This window comes from Strix aluco, chromosome Z (genome assembly GCF_031877795.1).
Source record: "Strix aluco isolate bStrAlu1 chromosome Z, bStrAlu1.hap1, whole genome shotgun sequence".
NCBI lineage: Eukaryota > Metazoa > Chordata > Aves > Strigiformes > Strigidae > Strix > Strix aluco.
In genome coordinates this window covers 66,234,848-66,257,253 of record NC_133971.1, presented here as the reverse complement: position 1 = coordinate 66,257,253, position 22,406 = coordinate 66,234,848, and the positions used below count along the sequence as shown (strand labels likewise).

The following is a 22,406-nucleotide window of genomic DNA, read 5'->3' as shown; positions in this document are numbered from 1 at the left end:
ACATTCTGTGACTGAATAGGTTTGCAAGTCTTTTTCTCTAGCTTCTGCTCACTTTTGACAAAAATATGGATAGTAAATGACAAAAACATACATAGCAGAGCTAGGCAAACAGTATAACAGGACTACCTAATGGCACATACACAAACAGACCCAGTTGAAGTACAGATGTCTTATCATAATCATCTGTGATGCTAGCATAGCTGGAAACTCTCTGTGTCTTCACATTTCCAGACATGTTCAGCTTAAAGTACTGCTCTTCGCCTCCAAAAAGCCTAAGTTCCCTTCTTCCCTCTTCACCACAAACTCAAAGAAGTTTGATGAAAAATGTATTTTTTACTTGAGAAATAAACTTGTACATTACAGCTTTAATTATATTTAACATAACATTTACCACAATCAATAATTTTAAACTCTACTCAATATTTCAGCAGTACATTTTTGCTAACATTTCAAATATAGTCAAAAGCAATTCATTAGCTGAACACTTGAGTGTACAGCTTGTTGAAATGCTAAACCAACTCTTGACAGCAATAGCTTTTTCTGCATATGTCAAAAAATATTTTCTTTGTTTTAATGTTTCAACTACTTGAATTCAGTGATCAGCTCATTCAGTCTTAGTTGAAAATTGAAAAAGAAAAAAAACTGCTGTCAAAACATAAATGAAAGTGAGGTGTGAGAAAATGTTCTTTCTTCTTCTATTCTAGAAGGGTAATGTGACCAAAAATTATTAATTAAATGTATTAATTACAAGTAATACTTCCTTTCTTTAGCGAATTAATTAGTTCTAAATTTAGAAGTTGTGCTATTTAGCTTACCTTTTTCCTTTCTGACAGATACAATTCAACTAACTTAATTTTTTTTAAAAAATCAATTAAATGTTAATGTATATCAGCATGAATAAATCTGTATACAAACAGGTAGTCTCTCACTGGGTATCGAAACAAAATATCAAATTAAATGAAAGGCTATTTTTAGCTGCAAATCAGCATCCTTTTATGGTTAACAACTAATAAAAATCAAGTTGTCTTTAGGAAAACAACAAAAAAATTTACCAATGCTTTTCAAAATTATAATAGATGCTTTAAATCAAAGTCCCTTCGTTGCTGGTTTAGATCATGATTAAAAGTGATTATCTGAATCAATTCCAAGACTACTGATTACTGTCTGCAACATCAAGCACTTGCTGCCACTTAAAGGAGCCCAAAGCATCCATTATATTTGGCATCTACCATAGAAGGCATAGGAGACAGAGGAATAGGAGTAAAATCTGCTGCTTTTTACTTTTTCTTAGTTATATGGGAAGGCAAGAACAGAAGACAACTCTCATTTCCATCAGGACCAGGTTGCTGACCGAAACTCATTACCACATCACCATAACCAATTTGCTAAACAGTCTTGCAATCTAAGTTCAAGGATGATACAGCTAGCATTTCTCTTAAAGGAATCTGCCTTTGCCATAGGTAAATGAAAAATAATTTGCCTGAACACGAAGGCATGGTCATTATTAACTGTAGTTTCCAGCCATTACTTCCTGCATGCATGTTTCATTTCTTAGACACTAGGAAACACTATCTGGAGCACTATTTATTCAACTTTTGCAATACTCCAAGGCAGACTACTTTCCCTATGATAAGGAACTTCCATATTTAGCTATGGTAAAATTCAAGTAGACTATTAGACATAGAAATGAAACTTAGAGAAAGAGTATTACCAAACTGCTTGGTTTCAAGAATTACAGCCAGCATTTCTATCAAGCAATATTAAAATTCATAACTCAAAAGGAAAAAAGCAGTCTGATACCATATGTTAGAATCATCACTTCCCATGGATATTAATTTTACAGGATCACCTGACATGGAATTTGACAATGAATGAAAGGCAAAATACAAATGCTTTACAATAGCTCTGTGCACACCTATCGCAAGAATTGAAGAAATTAATCCTTTTAACATGTTCTTGTGAAGCATCAGAACAAGCAGTACAGAAATAAAATAGCAATTGCTCTGGGTTGCAAATTGACTTTCTAAATTACTAGAACTTATTACCAAGGGTAAAGCTTCTTGGAATATTCATATTTTGTAGCACATGAGGCACTTGTTCACATTTATCTGCATAATTTTAATACACAACTCTCAAAACTGTTTGGCTCATAACAAAACCAGAGATGATGTTTGACAAATTGTGCCCTGTAGACTTAACTGAGTTATATGCACTCAAATTTTAAGAACAATAAATTATGTAAATAGACAGGTCAACCTCCGCAATGATTCTACATGGCAAGGCTTATTAGCTATGAGCAATAGAAAAAAAAATATTTAAAGCTTTGCCAAGAAACCCAGTGGTTTTATTCTCTAACATTCTACATTTTCATCATGCTGTAAATTTCAGGCAATTGTACTACTAATCATTAGTGCTAGATTCTAGATCTGATATGGGTTTATCAATGTGCAATCATGAGCTGCACAGTAAAGTCCACAAAAAGAATTAGAATCATATATAAAGAAACAAAATAAGTAAGCTAAATTATTGTACAACACACAGACAAAAGTAGACCATGTATATACACAGATTATTGTTGGTAGTAGTTAAAAAAGGACTAGGTAACAAGCAGCATTAAACTGTAGTCAAGAGAACTGCACTGAACTACTGTAGTACATCAAAGTGTGTAATACGGACACTAAAGAATAAGCCAGTTCATACAATCAATTCATAAAGGGTTACTTCACACATCCACTGTTTTGTAAAACATGCTGCTTATTCTGTAGATACACTTCCATTCTGCATATAAAATAAGTGTCCCAAGCATAAGTCAATACTCACGTTCTAATAAAACATCAATGCTTAATGGTATTACAGAAAAGGAAGGTTCTAAGTATAGTAAAGAAGGGCCCCTTTCAGCGTATGTTAGTCCTAAATCTGCAACAGAGCCAGACATAAAACAAAAATGCATTTCTCTATTTGAGATCACAGGATTAGAAACACAGTTTGGACTACCTGAAGAGGAGACAAACATGAATGAGTAGATAGTTTTTATGTATTAAGTTATTTGAGGAATAATCTGTTAGGACAGAAGGCAATACAACCTGTATAAAAGGATGTTTATTGGTCACTGAAGACATGATACAGGTGGAGTCACCAACAGGTAAACTGAAGAACTAAGATATTAATGACATGCAAAAACTTCAATAGGAAAAACCAAACATAACATGATACAGCTAATTAAGTCAAATAAACCCATAAAAAAAAAATCAAACAAAAGTTAGAAAGTTTGATATACAGCAATATAAAGAAATGGACTTGTTTCCTACTCTGTAGTAACTGTGGATCTTCAGCACAACTTCAGGAATACATTCCTGGTAAATATATATGTTATGCATAGTTTTAGATTAGGCTGACTAGCAGCACCTTGTAGTCTTGGAATCCCTCTTGCTTTACTGTGACTCCCCTTTACTGAAAGACATGAAGACTAGAGTAAGTTAAACTCTCCCAGAATTTTGTCACCAGTACAGAATGTCACAGGAGGAGGACTTTGCATTTAAGCACATAAAAACACGTGTAATTTGTGGGAAGCAATCACAGGGAATCACAATTGTTTTGAAGAACGTAATTGTTATTTCATCTTTAAGTGACTTTCCACATAATGTCCACTGCTGGTGACTAACAAGGGATTTTCTTTCCACTTAGAGATGATTATATGACAAATGAAAGATCAACATATGAATGCAGGCAACAGGTCTGGAGGATTCAGCCAAGAATCTTGGATGTGTGTCACAAAGCCCACACTGCTGATTCATATATTGCAGACACCGACATTCCCCAAATAGAAAGTAGAAGTAACCTGGATTCTATTGACCTGAATCATATGTGACTATCTAGTCCTCTGACTAATTAATTTTAAAAGTTCTTATAAAATTACAGATATGTAAGATAAAATCTGAGAGGAAACTGAATTAGAGTTGCTATTTTCTTAGTAACTTTTAAAGCAGCCTTTTCCTATTCCTGCACAACCCCACTTTCTCACTATTAACAGATAATGAAATGGTCTGATCAACTATGAAAAATCTACTTTCTCCAGGTATTGAGGAAGAAGGAAGGAGGACATATAAAGAATAAATACAGTAAAAAAAAAAAAAGGCAACAATTTATATTTGAAAGTAGTCTTGCCTTTAAACAACATACATACATTACATACAGTAGATTTTACATAACAGGCAATAAACATATTCTTTAGACAGTGTCCAGGGCTCAAGGGAAGACCTATCACTATTACTAGTCCCTTACTGGGAGTTCCTGAAATGGGTAGAGGAAGAGTAATATGGTTATCCAGAATTCCAGACTGTGATTTGTGTTCCTGGTCAACCCACATTAACTTGTCCAGATTAATTAACTTAAAATACATGACACCCAGAAAAAGAGTTACTGATTTAGAATGCATCAAATCCAAAGAGACTGATCTCCTAAGAGTGTCTTCCTTGCTTGCTAAGTAAGTTTACAGCTCTAGTATTTTCTGTTAACAACTGTACCACATATTCATACAAAAGAAGAAACATTCTCGAGCTAGGCACAAAATTCTGAGATCTAGACAGTTCACATGCCAATGAGCTTTCTATGAGAACCATACATTTCATAGCTTGACAGCAGTTTCAAACAATCAATGTGAAGAACACCGGTAGTATTCCTTCTTATAGCTAGGATACAGGAGTCATCATTAAAGAACTGGAAGTCCAGCAGACTTAGAATCCAGTTTCTCTTAAAGTAAAAGGTCTGCATCGTTACTCCAGCAACAGCTGCAGTTCATGATTCCCATGAATCAGAAAACTCCACTGAAGTCCATTCAATCCCTAACAATGCATAAATTGTGTATGGTTCCTTAGATATAATTAACTTCTATTTTTGAAGTACTCTTTTACAGATTAGAACAAATATTTTCAATTCAACTAACCACAGCATTCAGAATTTGGTATTTAGGAACATTCAAATGAAGCCACACTTTAAAGCATGACTCTTCAAGCATTTGATATGAAAGACAGTCACCTTAACTTCCCTTGTTATTCCTCTGTTGTCCTCCTATAACTGGACAATGTTGAAAAAAGTCCTTATTGTTCATCTCTCTTACTTCAGTGACCTCTGGCAATCAATCTTTGGTAAGAACATTCAGATGTAAATCAGAAGCTAGTCACTACCTCTAGCACCTACTGAACCAGATTCCTAAGCCTGACTTGTCTTTATCAACAGACAGACAATGGTTTGAGAAGAATTCTTGTTTTCCAGTACTGACTGAAAAGAAAGTAGTGAAAGTACTCCCCTCAAAAACTGTGAATCTCCAACTAAGATAGAAGTAGCAAGAGAATTGAAATTTACATGACAGCACAGCTGAGTTCCCACAGAATGAAGAAATACATTGTCAAAACTATTTATTCCACATGTGCATTTCCGATTATTTGACAAATAAGGTTGATCAGTGCACAACTTACTAGGACAAGAAACTTCAGGGGGCATTTCTAGTTGCTCTTTTTTCCTTTTGAATAATGGATTTCATAAAACATAAAGTAAGGAGGATTGTGTAAAAATATCTGCATACTGTATTACATGGATTACTGGAGGAAAGTACGCTATAAATTGAGGGATATATAAAAAGTTCCACAATTCATTATCTAACTAAAGCACACTGAGAAAGCATGGAAAATATCTGTCTACATGTGCCTGCGGCACATGCAAAACACAGAATGGTCGCGGCTAGAGGAGACCTCTGGAGGTCACCTTGTCCAACCCCTCTGCTCAGGACAGTGTCACCTGGAGCAGGCTGTTCAAGATCATGTCCAGATGGCTTTTGAATATCTTGAAGGAGGGAAACTCCACAACCTCCTTGGGTAACCTGTGCCAGTGCTCGGTCACCCTCACAGTAAATAAGTGTTTCCTCATGTTCAGGAGGAACCTTCCATGTTCCAGTTTGTGCCCATTGCCTCTGGTCCTGTCACCGGACACCCTCCTCTTTAGGTATTTATATATATTGATGAAATCACCTCCTGTCCCTTCTCTTCACTAGGCTGAATAGTCCTAGCTTGCTCAACCTTCCCTCACAGGAGAGATGCTCCAGTCCATTCAGTACCTTCATGGCCCTTCGCAGGACTCTTTCCAGTAGCCCCATCTCTCTCTTGTATTGGGGAGCCCAGAACTGGGCACAGTACTCCAGCAGCAGCTTCACCAGTGCTGAGGAGCAGGGAAGGACCACCTCCTTCTGCCTACTAGAAACACTCCTCCTAATGCAGACCAGGATTCTTTTAGCCTCCTTTGCAACAAGAGCACAGTGCTGTCTCATGTTCAATTTGTGTGTCCACCAGGACCCACAGAGTCTTTTCTGCAAAGGTGCTTTCCAACCCATTAGGCCCCAGCATGTACTGGTGCGTGGGGTTGTTTCTTCCCAGGTGCAGGACTCTGCACTTTCCTTTGTTGAACTTCATGAAGTTCCTGTCAGCATATTTCTTCAGCTGTCTGAGGTCCCTCTGAATGATGGCACAACACTCTGGTGCATCAGCCACTCCTTCTGTTTTTATATCATCAGCAAACTTGCTGAGGGTACACTCTGTCCCATCATCCAGATCATTAATGATGTTGAACAGGACTGAATCCAGTACTGGCCCCTTGGGTACACACCACTGGCTACGGGCTTCCAAGCAGACTTCATGCTGCTGATGATCAGTCCCTGGACAGATCCGTTCAGCCAATTTTCAATCCACTTCACTGTCTGCTCATCCAGTCCATACTCATCAGTTACTCTATGAGAATCTTATGTAAGACAATTATACAATGTCAAAAGCCTTACTGAAGTCAAGGTAGACAATATCCACTGCTCTTCCCTCATCTACCAAACTAGTCATTTCATCATAGGTTATAAGGCTAGTAAAGCATGACTGCCCTTTTGTCAATCCATGCTGACTACACCTCATGACTTTCCTGTCCTTCATGTGCCCAGAAGTAGTTTCCAGGATTAGTTGTTCCAGCACCTTCCCAAGGATAAATTTTAATTTACAGATAAGAAAGCTCCCTCTTGGTTTCTTAGTACATTTACTTAAAAGTAGTACAATAACGGAGCCTTCAAATTAACAAAAATAACAGTCACATGCCCCAAAAATGTCTAAACACAATGAAATACATATTTGCAAATTCCACAACTGATGTGTCAGTCATTAGGAAAGCAAGAAAGAAGAAAAATCAGAGTGAAAATGTCAAATCAAGAATTATAGATTTTGGGGTTATTATTACAAAACAATGTAGTTATTTACATCCTATTTATCTTCAGTGAATATTTCAACTAACAATAGCTTAAAACCACATAATACTATGAGTCTATGGGCTGAGTCCTATACCAACAATGTTGAAAGAAAAGTTCGAGATATGTTACTTTACAGAGCTTCGTTACTAACTACAGATTTCTGGTTACAAGTTAGGAAAGGAGACTTCGAAAGGCCACAGATGTAAATAGGAAGTTTGAATCAGCATTAGGTATTATTTAAAATTACATGCTAGCTTGCTATAATAACCAGGAATGGATTTTTAATTTGGTTTTAAAATAATTTATACCTAAATATTAGTATCTTGTAATTCCAAATAGACTTCTCTTCCACCTGCTCACTACCCAGATTTTTGATCTCTCTTAGTGGTGTTGTTCTTGAGCGTAAAATTAATTTTTTCCCTTCAGAAAATGAAAGGATATAAATTATGCCCCTTGAGTGGCAAGTAGAGGCAGTCCCTGGGCAATTACGATAACTGAAATATTCTTTATATTAGGAACATTTTAATCACAAAATTACACTTTCACAGAAGTTAATTTATGTCATTGGAAATCAGAAAAATAATTGCAACACAATGCTATTTCTTGATTTTATCTTTTGAGATCTTTTTCTGAAGAACAATAATAAAATTAAGATGGCATACAAGCTTTGCACTTAAGAGAGCAATGTCAGTTGTGTTTCAGGCACTTGCCTTGCCTTGTAAAATCTGCTATCAAGTCAGTGACTACAAGAGTTTGTTTGCATTCATCAAAAAAGGCTTTTCTACGGGGAAAAAAGCTAACAGAAACCAAATACTTCAAGCACTTTCATCCATTCTATAACACTATGAAAACCAACCAATGTATGTAGCAACATACGAAAGTGGCTAAGAGAGACCGTCAAATCTTCCTGTATGAATTTTAATGCAAAGATTGGTTAAACCATTTTTGTGCAAGGCAAGTAATTAAATGCTACAAAGCTCCACCTGTCCTAACTGCAAAAAGAATGAAAAAGTGATTACTCAAAGTAACTTCTGTATTTACATATGCTTTAAAAATATCTCCATCTGCAAAAACATGACCACACTTCAGTCTGAATGGTCTACATGTGCATTTGGATACACGCAATTCTTTCCCATGCATTTGCTAGTTTCAACTGTGAAAGGCTTTTAGCTACCCTCTTATTCCTGTGTTTCAGATAAAAAGCTTAATAGACTGCTACTGTTGATAAATTTATTTGAACATTATTATCTTTGCTTTAATGCCTTTAAAGTTCAGGCAGGCAATCGGTAGCAAGAAAGAGCTGCATAAAAAAAATATTATTTTTTATTACTTGTAAAGAAATTTTGTTTTTTAATGAAAATGATTACTGCACATTGCTTACAGTTGGTTATTAAGTAAACTATATTAGTAAAGTTTATCTTCCCTTTATTATGACAGTAGCTAATGGGTTTTCTTAAAGCATCTCCCTCAATCCCATTAATTTCCTGGTTTCTTCCACCGATCACTCACTCTTATAAATGACCTAGAAAAAATATTTTTGAATTGACAAAAAAATACTTAATACAGGAATATTGTGTTCTTCATTTTTAAAATTTTCTCTTTGGCAGTTCATGACTGACAGGTAATAAGGACAGTGTATTTTATGTTCTTGACATTAGAAGCAAAAGCTGGGGAACTAATGGGCATGAAAGATGTGCTTTAATCAAACACTCAGGTACAGTCTTCTGCAGCCTACTCTCCCATGATTCTCTTTTTGTACTATATAAAATAGTTTGGATATTTCATTCATCTTCAGTGATACACTTCAGTTTGACAAAGATTCCTCAGCTTCTTCATATTTACTGATGTTTCTTCTTGTAATCTCACTCTGCCCTCCGTAAAACAATAATGAAGTAAACCCTATATGACAGAATCTACTTTCTGTGCAAATGAAGAAAAGCTCTGGATAGAAGAAAAATGAAAATTATTTCTTGTATTTCTTATCCTGAGTAAGTACATTTAAGAACTTACTACTCACACAAATAGCATAGCACATATTCAAGCACTGAATTTACAAAACAAAATGATAAATTATTTCAGTTACATTTTTACATTCTATTTCTATGTAAGCTTTTTCCTTTTCTTGGCACACAAAATAAAATTCAAACAACAGTACAATTATAATCTCTAATAGGAGAATCCAATGGGATAAGTTTTAGATTTTTTTATTATCTACTTGTTTGATTTACAGTATAAAGATAACATACTCTAGTACCAGCAGCATTCTCGTTTGACACAATACAAACTCCCACAGACTCTGATCATTTTAGTTGAACATTTCTAGAATTTTTCTCCTGTATCTCTTTTCAGCAGTATTCCATATACCTACATTCCCCAGTCTATTGCTAAAACATCTTTATTTCTAAATTAGCTTAATATATCAAGTAATAGTTTCAGTCAGCTCATTCACTGAACACTATAGAGGAAACACTCCCTAAGTATAATTTTTTTTTTAATAAACTAGCTCAGTAATATCACCAAAGAAAAATATATATATATACACACATATATATTTTGTCTATATCTAGGCAAAAGCCATGTTCAATACAAGATTTGAACATGCTATTCTGAAGTCAAAGCCTAATGCTGGGCCCAAGCAATGAGCTTAGGATTTCTTCAATAGAAAAGCAACATTATACTTCCAGTACCATGCCAGCAGTTGATGCCCTTTGAATACCAATTGGTTCTAGGAACAGAGCCAGAGTGAGACAGGCAAAGCAAAAGAGCCAACAAACTATTCCTCTCATTCAGGGATTGAAACATGCAATTTCAAACCTGAACAAGGCGAGGAAAGGGTAGAGTTTCCCAACGCATCGAACATACACAATGTGGCTCCCTAGAGAGGGAACAGAAGCCTTGGACAGCAAGTCATACTGGAAGCCTGTTTTAACAATGTGCAAACTGGCTATGTTGATCTTAATAAACCATTTAGGCAAGTACCACCCTTCTTTTGATACAGTAACTTTTTGCAGGAAGAAAATGAAAAAGCTATGCCCAGAGCATGGTCTCTTTTCCTCACAGAAGGAAAACTAAACTACAACTGAGGCTATGTTAATTTTGTCAAGGCTGTACAGCAGTGCCCAGGGATCAAGCAATGAATCAGCAATGAAAAGCCACCTCCTTCCTTAATCTTCAGATCTGTAAGGAAGGACAATCAGCTCGTCCTAACATCCAGGTTGTCCATTTCTGCATCCTTTTTTAGCAGTTTAAAAAAGTTATTATTAAGAGGAAAAAAGTATATTAGTAAGTGTGGAAGTAATGCTGTCATGTAAATAACTAATAAACATCTTGGAAGAGAAATTTAATGTTGCATTCATTCCCTCTATAATGGTACAGAGTTTAGCATTGTGTTTTTTAATTAAAAACAATCCAATGCAATTTGACAAAAGCTATCATTTCAGCTCTGCAAGGACAGTACTGTCTATTTAGGAAACAGACAATACTTAGTGAAAGGGTATCTTAAATTAATTCAATGTTAAGAGAAGCAGTAAATCTACTACTGGAAAACAACCAACTGCTCAGGAACACATTCAGAATGCTAGCAGTCTTGGACTGTATTAGCTATGCTCTACACTTAACCGAACAGGCAACAACGTAACAGAGCAAGAGACATACTGTGCCAAAGTTTCCCTTTCACAGTGTCAGCAACATAAGGAGACCATGATGCCTAAGGATGACTGCTAAGCATGACACTGCTAGCTGTAAATTTGCCCTTTTCCAAATTTGATAGCTACCTGCAATATTTCATTCAGCTTCCCAGCGAATCCTTTTTCAAGTTATAGCCTATATCTGCTCTTCCCTAAGAGAAAAATCCACAGCTCTCACTGGATTTCCAAACTAGAGTACTCCATCTTTGCTGCCCAGATTTACCTCCAGCAAATACAGATGGATTTTGTCAGTGTTACATAGGCAGTCACTTCTCAGAATAGCAATAAAGTCTGAAGTGGTCATTACTAAACCAGGATTTTTAACGTTAACTCAGAAGCCCCAGAAACCCAAACAGTAAAATAAGGCACTGCACTGACCTCGTCAATGACCATTCTTCCCTATTTTTGAGAGTTTACAAGGGGAAGGTGGGGTAGCAGTTAGCAGACCAGAAATCAAGTGAAACTTGTATAATCCCAGTTCCACTTTTGGGACCTCTGAGATGAAGTTTTGACAGCTTGCATCCAAAAACAAACTGCAGCATATAATGTGGTACAACCTAAGAATTTCCAAGGATGCATGATCTTCAATAGTCAAAAAAGCAACTTTTTGGAGAAGATTAATTATAGCACTCTTTCAGGTAAATTAAAAGTTTGGTGATGACTGAGTGAAGCCAGAATGACAGAAAATTGCTAAGGAAGGAAAAAAAAAATCTGTAAAAATAGAGCTATATCTGCTTTGAATAAAATAAAAATTACACAACAAAAAAACAAACGCAAGTAACTGACTGCAAGGTGCTTTCATTCAGGATGATCTCATTCAAACCGGACTATATCAAAACTAATCACATCTGTGAAAATTATGTCTAAACAAAGTTACTAAATATCACTACTTATTAAAGTTATATCACAACTTATGCATCAAAACTAATCAGATGTCTTAAACAAAGCACTATAAGGTTTGTTAGAATGGAACATCTCCAACAAAAACCAAGCAAAATTACTATTTTATTAAAAATTTTTTCCTTAGCTTAGTTCAGATCTAGGTTCCATCAAGCCACAAGTAAGGTATTTTGCCTTGAAATGTGACACAAAATTCAAGCCTGACCACACTCTAACTTTGATTTTAAAAAGTAACCAAGAAAGTCAGTCCCCAATTTTTTTTCTCCATTTGTGGGATTTAGGTACTTACGACTATGTTCCTTGGAAAAGCTCTGCTAACCAATGCTGTTTCCCACTTATTAGAGGTTGGGACCAAACGTCACTCTGAGTAATTACAAGTATTTGACAAGTTCTAATTCTTTCTGCACCTTCACCTTTTCTTTCTGTTAAACAAGATGTTTTTCTGGAGGAGAGCATTTATTGCATTCAGCTCCATACATAGCCTCAGCTTGTTTTGCAACTGAAATCCCAACAGATAACATATATACAATGGTAACATCACAGCCCAGACCCCACAGACAGTATAATGAACAACATGAACTTAATGGGAGTCAAACCATAAAATATATGTTGAAGATTTTTTCCCCCAAAGTATCAAAAACACGGCTTCTGGGAGTCAGTAACATTTGATTTCATTTAGTCAGGCCTGTTTTGTTGTGCATGGTTGCAAGACATCTATTAGTGCTCTTCTATTTTTTTGAGGATAAAGCCAGCCTTCCATCAGTAACGAAGAGCCTCAAGGCAGAATATAGTAATGGGCAAGTAATCTTACAATTCCTACTATTATAAATAGATAGATAGATAGATAGATAGAGCAAGCCCCAAACAAACCCCCACAATTCTGGTATAATTTTAGCAAAAGCAATCACTGCTAAAAATAGAGGCTGTTTTGATTTTTCCCCCCTCAACTTAAAGCTCTAAGTACTGCAACTCACGGCTCTACAATTTTTTCAGTTCTTTTTTAAGTGCTTATTTTTATACCAAGTGATATTTACTGCAGTCTTAATACTTCACCCAAATTTAGCAAGAACTTATAAACCCATCCCATAAAAACAAGTGCAGTATGCTTTTAATTTCCAGAAAATTCTCTTCTGTAGCTGTATTCCAAAATGATACTACAGCTTTTTATAAAACCACTAGCGTAAGGATTTTAAATGTAATGAAATTGACAGGAACTACAGAAAGCCAAAGCATATCAATTCTAAAAAGCTAAGTTTACCCAGCTGTTCAAGATGTAATTAACCTTTTGTGTATTTTGTTTAGAAAGATAACTTAATGGTTTTCTTTCTGAAAATATTGTTAAAAAGAAGCATCTCTTTACTAGGTCACACATCTGAACACAAACACAATTACCAAAACATGACCTATTTCTGAAAAGCAAAAAGTAGAACACATTTTAAATGAGATTACAGTATTAAAATTGGATAGAAAAATAACAAAGTGGGAGATTGGAAATATTGTTGCCTGGCTATACAGCATTCTGCAGTGGCAAATAACAATTTGAAATTTGTTTCCCCTCTTTAACCACCTCACAACATTCTGGTTGTTGCTAGGCAGGAAAAATATCGTTATTATTTTCAATATATGGATTCATTGCAGTAATCAAATGCAAACACAACGTCCCATTAGTTCTACAAAAGTTATGTTCTGTAATGCCAGATCACTTCTTCAGAAGAAAAAAAGAACTGAAAACCTCTGACTTGCTACAAAATTAATGTTCACTTCTATTCATCACACAACATTATGTTTTGTGCACCCATCTAACCTAATCTCCTTTATGAAATCCACTTTTTTTATATTCTCTACCATTTCCTGATGTGGGGAACCACATTTTAAATTGCTCTGCGAAGACCCTTCAGAATAATCCCATAAATACAACTACTGTTGGCATAATGTGTATATAGTGGGAATGTATCATGTGATTGATGAATAAAAGCTACTTATGTAGTATGCATGTCCAAACATTCATGATATGAAAACTGACCAATAACATTAGGAGTGATATCTCAATATTCTTCCCTAATCCTGTAAAAAAGCCTTTAAAAAAATGAACTGGGAGAGGGCCAAATATCATGTAACCATTAAAGAACCTTCTAGTCACTGTGTAGTTTAGTGTTTTAAAGAAGGAATGGCAAAATAGGGGGAGGGAGGAAATAAGGAGTGAGAAAAGTGGGGAGGGAGAAGTGGGAGAAAGAGGGGAAGAAGGGGTAGGGGAGAGAGACACTAAATTTCAGCAAAAGTTTTGTTACAATACTGGGCAAGGGCTATGTTCAAATTCTTTCTCTTTTCCAACCTGCAGTGTGTCTAATTGCCATTGCTACCTCTTCTCACAAACCCTCCTATCTAGCTACTTCACAGTGACCTGGATTCTCAAACATTAATTTCACTTACTCACAATTTCATGCTTCTTTCTTGAGAAAGAGACTAGAGATCAATGAATGAAAGCACTCATACAGGTTTCCTAAACTTCAAGTAATTCACTGTTAGCATAATGATCCACTGTAAACCTTTTAGATAACACCGAAAATTTGCTTACGTATTCAGTAATTAAACACTCTCACAGGAACCTTAATGAAGCTGAAGACACTCAAACATTTGTCTTAAAGTCTTTTCAACTCTGAAGCAAAACAAAGTATCAAATCACTGTGTATGTTTTCCAGCCATTCAGTGCAGAAAGCCGAATTCAAACACTTCTTTAGACTTCAGGAATTTTCTTACTTAAAAAATTAAAAATAATCTAATTTAAAAAAAAACTATTTCCCAATCAGGAAAATCTTTAAACCAGTTGCCTGTATTTAAACATTATAGCAGCTCAGAAAGTGTTTCCAGTAACTTCAGTCCAAGAAAGGCTAAAAAAATATTACTTGGAGCTAAGGAAGCCTCCCAAAAATCTTACAAAGTAACTAAATGGAACAACTTGCTGCTCAGCATTCCAAGGAAAGGATAAATGCCAGCATGAAATACAGTATCAGCTGCAGGAAATAATGATTTATTTGCTTATAGATTTTTACTTATTTTATTTATTTAAAGAGCCTGGAAGATCTGCTTCATTTCAAAGACAAGACATTAATTCAATGACACAAGTACCTCCATGAACTACCTAATCAATGGCTCATTTTTCAGTAGTTTGTCATTTACCTGCAAAAACATCCTGGTTTCCATTCATAACATTCCACCAAACCAAGATCTGACTCAATGTTATTAAGGAAATGCATCTAAAAACATTCTCTGAGAAATTAGTTTTGTGCCAAAATTTCAAGTGACAAAATATGTTGCGTATATAAACCAAATGTATAAAATTAATTGCTTCAAACTTGGTACACTTGACTTTTTCATAAAACATATCAGTAATGCCCTATCGAAAAACAATTACATTAAAACTGATTAGCAAAGATATAGAAACATTTGATTTGATGGTGAATTCATAATGTAAAATTTACAGAAATATTACTATCCTTAAAAACTGGTTCAACGCAATTAAAATCCCAAACTATTAACAGGTTTTACTACACCAGAACAAGTGAATATTAAACAAAATTTTGGAAGGCCTTAGTAGCTAACTTTCTATCAACAGCTGATGTTTAACATGTTTCTAAAATGTATTAAAGATTGTATTAATTATACTGACCACAATCCTTTATAGTAAAAATTAAATTCTAAAGTACTTGGATGTCACTCAACAATCCATCCTTTATGAAAACAGCAGCACAAATCACCTCAATTTCAGTTAAGATTCAGCTTCTTCTAGCATTCGATAAAAAAAGTCCCACTTGATTAGAAACATTTTAAAAGAAGTAATGCACTGTGATTTGTATTTATCAATATAAATAGTTGTGGATATCCTACTACCTTTCAAGAATTAACCATACACGTTTATGTCATTCCTCTGATCTAACCCTTCTCAGGTTACAGTTAAAATAACATTGTTCAAGGGAGAGGTTACATACCCATTTCATTAACAGTTGCTCTTGCTTTTGAGACAAAAGAACTAACTTCACTTGAATGCATTTTTGCTCTTTCTTTAAGGTCAGCACCTGTAAGTGACATTCCACATACATGTTAGCAAACTGTATACAGTACTGTAAATACATTTTGAAAAGTAAAATATTCCTGTATTAAAAAAAAAATTAAGAGTCTACTTTGGGACAAGGACAGTTCAAATTGGTCATATTCATTTTCCACAGATTTCAAGGAAAACATGGACTATTTATCAAGAAAAAACAGAAACAAACCCAAAAAAACCCAAAACAAACAAAAAATCAAATTACCCACCACCAGATTTTCACTAAGTATATTCTTCCCAGTGACATTTCTTCTCATGTTAAAGTAGTTTATGACCAACAGCATTTATGCTAATATTTCATCTGACATATATTTTTATTTTCCCAACTGTGTCACAAAGTCTGATAAATATCTGTTTTTCTTGTTGTGCTCTTGTTATTCTTTTATTGGTAGATCATAAAATACCCAGGGTGCATGTTTTTACATTAACAGACTCTATTTATCTAAATAAAAAATTCTACAGTGGACCTAGTACCATTTTTCAACTCACTTTACTGAAATGTATTTTTTAATAAGTTACATACCGTATTTTTTGTTCTTCCAAAAAATGCTAAAGACATGAAATCTTTAATCTATTTCTTCAAGAATATATGAAATTCTTTCTAAAAAGCACACTGTAACTAGATGGTTACAAAAATGTGTATTTAAAAATTCTCTGATATGGAAAACCAACATTTTCTCTCATGAATGTGTAAAGAAAAAGAGAAACAGACAGTAAATAATAACACTAAATACAGAGTAAAACAGGAAGTCTATGGTTCTTATAGAGGAAGAATACATGAAAAAGACAAAATCTGCATACACACATTTATTCTCCAAAGAAGTGCAACATGTCCACTGCAACTTAGTGCATATTTTTTCCATGTGTTAAAAGTGAATCTATTTAGTCTCTTGGCATATGTCTGAAAAGGCTAAACAAGGCATATAACCAATGCAAAAACCAGTTTTATGGTTCTCTATGCTGTGAATCAAATTATCATCCATTCAGAAAAATGCATCAGACTCAGATTAAGTTAAAACCGTAACTCTGAATTTTAAATAAAGCAGTCATAGGATCCCCGTTTTACCTTTCTGGACTTAACTCATGCTAGACCCTCTTGACCCTCTTCATCAAACAGCTTTAGATGTACTTTTGTTGACAGCATTAGTTGAAATTCACAACTCCAGTCTAGCTCTGAAAATCACTATCTCAAACTAACATTTTCTGGTAGACGTACAGCTGCTGTTTTAGGTGACATGCCCAATAAAGCAGCTTACAACTCCCCTCTACTTCCATCATAGTAAAGCTCCTCATTTCCCTAAGACTTCTGTTGTCCTCCTATGTCTGTCAATATAAAAACAATGAAGCATCAGTCCTGACTGCATTTGCATGTTTCCCACTAAATAACGTCAAGTTTAATTTACACTATCAGACACCTTGATAAAAGCTTCCAAATGCTTCTAGGATATGCCCCAACTGAAGACAGTACCACAGGCCAGTTGAGCAGGCAGTATAAAACAGGAATTACTGTGGGCAAGTCTGCACTACAGCAAAATTGCAATTGCTACGTAAGTAAATCGCAACCAGTGCATACAGAAATTTTGCCAGGAACCTGAGAAGCAAACAAAATTTGCATCCATAAATCTGGATAGAACTCTCAATCGTATAAAACTGCAAGCAACTTTCACAAATGCATTTATGTATAGGGTTCTGTAGCTAAAAGGAGCTTTGTAAAACTTCATGACAAACCTGCTTTAAAACTTATATCAGCAAGTGTGCAAATGAAAAAATATCACTTCTGGGATATCAGTTAATCTCTGGGGCTACCTTCTACAACTCTGCCCAAATCACTACCTGTATAAGAACAAGAAGAAACTGTGTGCTTTATGAACAAGAAAACTGTATGGCTCTGCCATCTGACTCAAAACTTCCACATGCTGAAATCTTACTCACTGGGCATACCTTTGAAAAATATATAAAGAAAACTTCAAAAGACAAGCTCTGAACCTAAAAAATACCTCTAGTACTGCTAAGAAAATCTACAGTCGAGATAAGACTAAGGCAATTTTTAGGTTTTGATTTAATGAGACTCATTTAAAATATGGACCCAACACAAAAAAAAACCATTCTAAAACAAAAAATGCACTAACTGCAGACTTCTTCCTTCATTTAGAATATACATTTCCTTGAAGATATTTACAAAAACCTATTAAATTTTCAACAAAAACTTTTGCAAGAATAGACTAAAAGGTAGATGCCAATTTAAAATTAATTATTTTGAGTACTGTAAAAAAATTTCTAGTACAACAGCTGATCTTAGTGCCTTAAACCAACTTCTGTAATCATACATTTCCATTTTTAAGTATTTCTCCCTCATAACTGTCAAGGAAATGGAAAAGGTTCTTTTCCTAAACCTTTCCTATTTTAGCCCTCCAAAGCATAATAATAGTAACCGAAGCTTTTTCAGAAAGAATACTTCTAGGCAGAAACCATTCGCTGCACTCCAGCAGAACACAAGCCTTGGCATCCTCCGGTTCACAGGAGATGGAACTGCCACCAACTTAATACTTTTGTTCCTGTTCTAAGATTCAATCACTGATCAAAGAATTCTTGAAAAATTCCTTGACCCGTATAGTGGAAAACTGTTCACAGGTTCCTTTGAAATCTGTTCTCAAGCCAGAAGTAGGAAAGGTTAAGTTTCTGAAGACAGCCATGAAGAAGGAGAGTGCAGGTTCAACCAGAGACTTCTGCTCTCTCAGCTATTGAAATCAAAGATCCCTCCTCTCACCCCAAGCTTCCTACTTTAAAGTATCTGAAAATAGTATTTGCTCAACTGCTGAGAGCAGGAAAGTAGCTAAGCTTTTCAAACCACAAAATCTCTCACAGAATGAACCTCTGCAACTTTCCCATGGGTCACAGCTGAAATCTGAAGACATGTTTGGCCTATCTGCTTCCCCACACCCACTTCCAACAGACTCCAGGGGTTGTACTGTGGGTCTACGACTCCACATCACGCTGAACATAGGGCTCTCTAAGCCCTTCTACCCAGAGATGTAAGAAAGGGGGAACCTGAGATACCAGTGAGCTGAGGCAAACTAGCTGTTGCAGTTAGCATTTGATTGTACACTGTAATCATGTCCCCACATCCATCCGGTTTGTACTGAAGCATGAATCATTGTTTTCTCCATATTACGTTTTCTGGCGTCTCAGTGTTTTGTCCCACTAATTGATTCTCATCCACACAGAAATGTAGCAAAAGCCAATCAAAACTAATTGTGATTCTAGGGGTCATGCTCCCCAATTCTTACCCCTCTGCTCCCAGCATTTTATGAACTCCCTTTAAAAGACTGTGGAGTGCCATGTTCAAATTACTAGCTATAGCACAGGACAAAAGCGAAGTGCAACAGTGAAAGACTACATTGACAGTGGAATCAGCCACTTCCTCCTCCAGTTACTTTAGGATTAAGACAGGTACTCTCCACTTGCGAATAAACTCTTCTTGAAACAGCTTAATTCACAGAAGCATCAATTCCAAATTTATGAAGCAAACTGGTAGGAGAGAACTTCCCTGCAGCCTTCCAATAAACAGTCCTGTTTGCAAAATACCAGTACAAACAGCAGTCTTTTGGAGGTCTGCTGAGCAACAAGTACATAAACCGGTATTCGCAAATCAACCCTTGAAACTACTGTGAGGAAGATGCATGCTGTTCTGAATACTAGCTACACTTCTACTGGGATTTGTCAACCCAAAAGAAAATGTCTGATTTTGATCCATCACTTTCTCATTTCCCCCCTCCAATACTGGAAGAACATTGAAAAGTTAGTTATTTTTTTACCTTATTTCCCATAAATATAAAAATCCTGATGTAATCAACGAACTCTCTTTGCATGTTTTTAAACATTTGGCTACTCAGTGGTTGGCTGTTGTACACTGTCAGTCTAGAGAGTTTTTGCAGCATGTTCCTGACTTGCATTTCACAATGATGCCAGAGAAAATGTTTATTTAAGAATGCCGAAGGTAGTCCAGCAAGATAGGCATATTACTGTTATTCACCAGAATTCTTCCACCTACACATCTATATGACAACAAGGATGGCTATTTAACTGAGAGAACACACCAAAAGATACCAGCCTTTACCGTGATTACTCTGACCCCAAGCCTCTTGCCTTATTTGGATATTTTCACACACTTTCTAAACAGAATTTATATTCTGTTGAAAAGCTAAGAGCTGTGTTTGAAAAATCTGTTCCAACATCTTTGTATAAGCCTCACTTTCCAAATACCATAAATGCTTAGAAATTTTCTTGTACAGTACTGTTCTATACTATGCTTTTAACACACTTCCAAAACACACCACAAAAGCTGTAAACTAAAAAGGCATAAAATTTAATGGTTTATACATCATACTTAAAATTTTAACTTTACTCAACTTTACTTTTATTAAAAAATAAGTCTTTTAGAAATCTGGCACACCAAAATTAAACAGTGAAGTTATTCTACCAAGTGTCAAGAGCTGCCCAAAGTGCCCTTTCTCTGAGAAAAGGAAGTGACACATGCACAGACATTTGAAGTAGAATAAAGTATTAAATTGTTACCATTGCAATGTTATTTTGAGCTTGCCCTTTGATCTTACTAAACACAGATCAACCAATTCTGTCAGCACACCAAAATTTCAATAAGGAAGTGACATCCGAGAGTATCAGAAGATACTCTTGCATACTCTGTCCAACTCCTCTGCATCTTGTTGGCAAGAACTAGGAACACTGACAACCGCAAAGCCCAGAGGCACCACCTATGTTTAATAACCCAATGAAACAGGCTAAAGAATGTATGAAGAAAACTTACAAGGCTTTCAACTAGGAGTACAAAACATGCACTGCCTCACCAGTTAAAAGGTTAAGAACTGCTATGTACCCACAGCTTATTCCCACACAAGTAATTGAGCAGACTGTGAATTAATAATGCCACTCCTCCTCCACACACAAAAATATACACTTAAGATACTGCACTAAAATAATGAGGCAAATGGCTAACTTTGACACACATTATAGATTAACTCGTAACTACTACTAAAAAAACCCCACCCGTTAGGGTACATGTAAATATCTTTCCTCAAAGGCAGATGTGTGCATCTCCTAGAGAAGCAACTGCAGGTAATCCAAGTTTAGCTGAAATCGTTAGCAGAAGCCCAATTAACTTTTACGAGGTTAGAAATACCCCAAAAGGGAGCTGTACATACATGTTTGAGGACAACACTATAGCAAGTTAAGTTCAAAAGATTTACCAATAATTTTGTCTCCAAATTTCCAGAAATTTCAGAAATAAAGCTTTTACATCCTGAAATCTATTCAGCACAACTTAATTGCCAATTTTGAATAGAAACTGTAATACCTCATGAAGCAAATAAATTTAGAGATAGTGTCAAGTCCACAGCGAGCAAAACCTTGTCCAAATAGAATTAGTGTTTCTTAGAGGTATACACCATAGTAATAAATAAGTTATGAATACTATTCTGCAGACAGATATATACTTCAGGTTGATATCCTTAAAAATCCCTTTAAAAACACACAAAAACATTATTTAAATTTGATGGTAATAATGTCAGCATGTAGATTAATGATTTTTATTTTGCTTTCAACTACCATTTTTCTCTGTGTAAAGCTATACACTTAAAAAATAACAAAACAAAGTCAACCACTACTGAAATCTCTTGCCTGTGTGAAAGAAAAAACATTTTATGCTTTGCAAACTACTCATGCATTCCAGTAAGAATTCCATCACACGTCCCAGCCTAGCCAGACCCAGGATACTCAGATCATCAATCTCTACCCACTAAAGCTACTACTGATTGTATTCTTGAATAAAAATTAGTCCGGTCTGATCAATTAAGAACAGACAGAATATTAACTATTCTGGACCACCTTTTACAAAGTAACAAAAAATATTATCACCTATTTGTTAGAATAATAAAAAAGTCTAGATTGCAAGCAATCTCTGGAGATCACCTCGTCCAACCTTCTGCCAAATCCATGGCCCTAGATTAGGTTATCCAGGGTCCTTTCAAGTCTTTAGTAGTGCTGGCAAGGGAGATTCCACCACTTCTCTGGGAAAACCATTCCTATGTTTAATTCTTAATTAATGTTCTCACAATGAAGAATTTAACTGGATGAAATTCTCCTAAAGCAACTTGTGACCACTGACTCTTCTGTCACTGTATACATCTTTGCAAATACTTTTCTCTGTATCTGGCAGGTACAGGAAGACAGTTACCTCTGCCCCCTGAGCAACTTCCAACCCTCTAATCACCTTCTGCTGGCCTACTAAGAGCTGAGTAGACATGCCTTGATCTGCTGATGGTTCTCTTCCTGATGCAGTTCAGGCCACTTTACTGCCACAGTACACTGCTAGCTCACGTTAGGCTTGCTGTCCCCCTCAGAACATCCAGGTCCTTCGCAGCAGACCTAT

The 22,406-nt window shown here is 35.6% G+C and overlaps 1 protein-coding gene across 2 annotated transcripts in view; it reads right to left on the bottom strand.

The window, feature by feature from the left end:
- AUH (AU RNA binding methylglutaconyl-CoA hydratase) overlaps window positions 1-22,406 on the bottom strand; it is a 111,899-nt gene that overhangs the window by 63,828 nt on the left and 25,665 nt on the right. The window contains exon 4 of one of the 2 annotated variants that reach the window (XM_074812506.1): window positions 15,846-15,932. The exons of the other annotated variant lie outside the window; for it this stretch is intronic. Within the exon in view, the coding sequence (XP_074668607.1) occupies window positions 15,846-15,932 (87 nt within the window). The remainder of the gene's footprint in view (window positions 1-15,845; window positions 15,933-22,406) is intronic. 2 annotated transcript variants of the gene reach the window in all.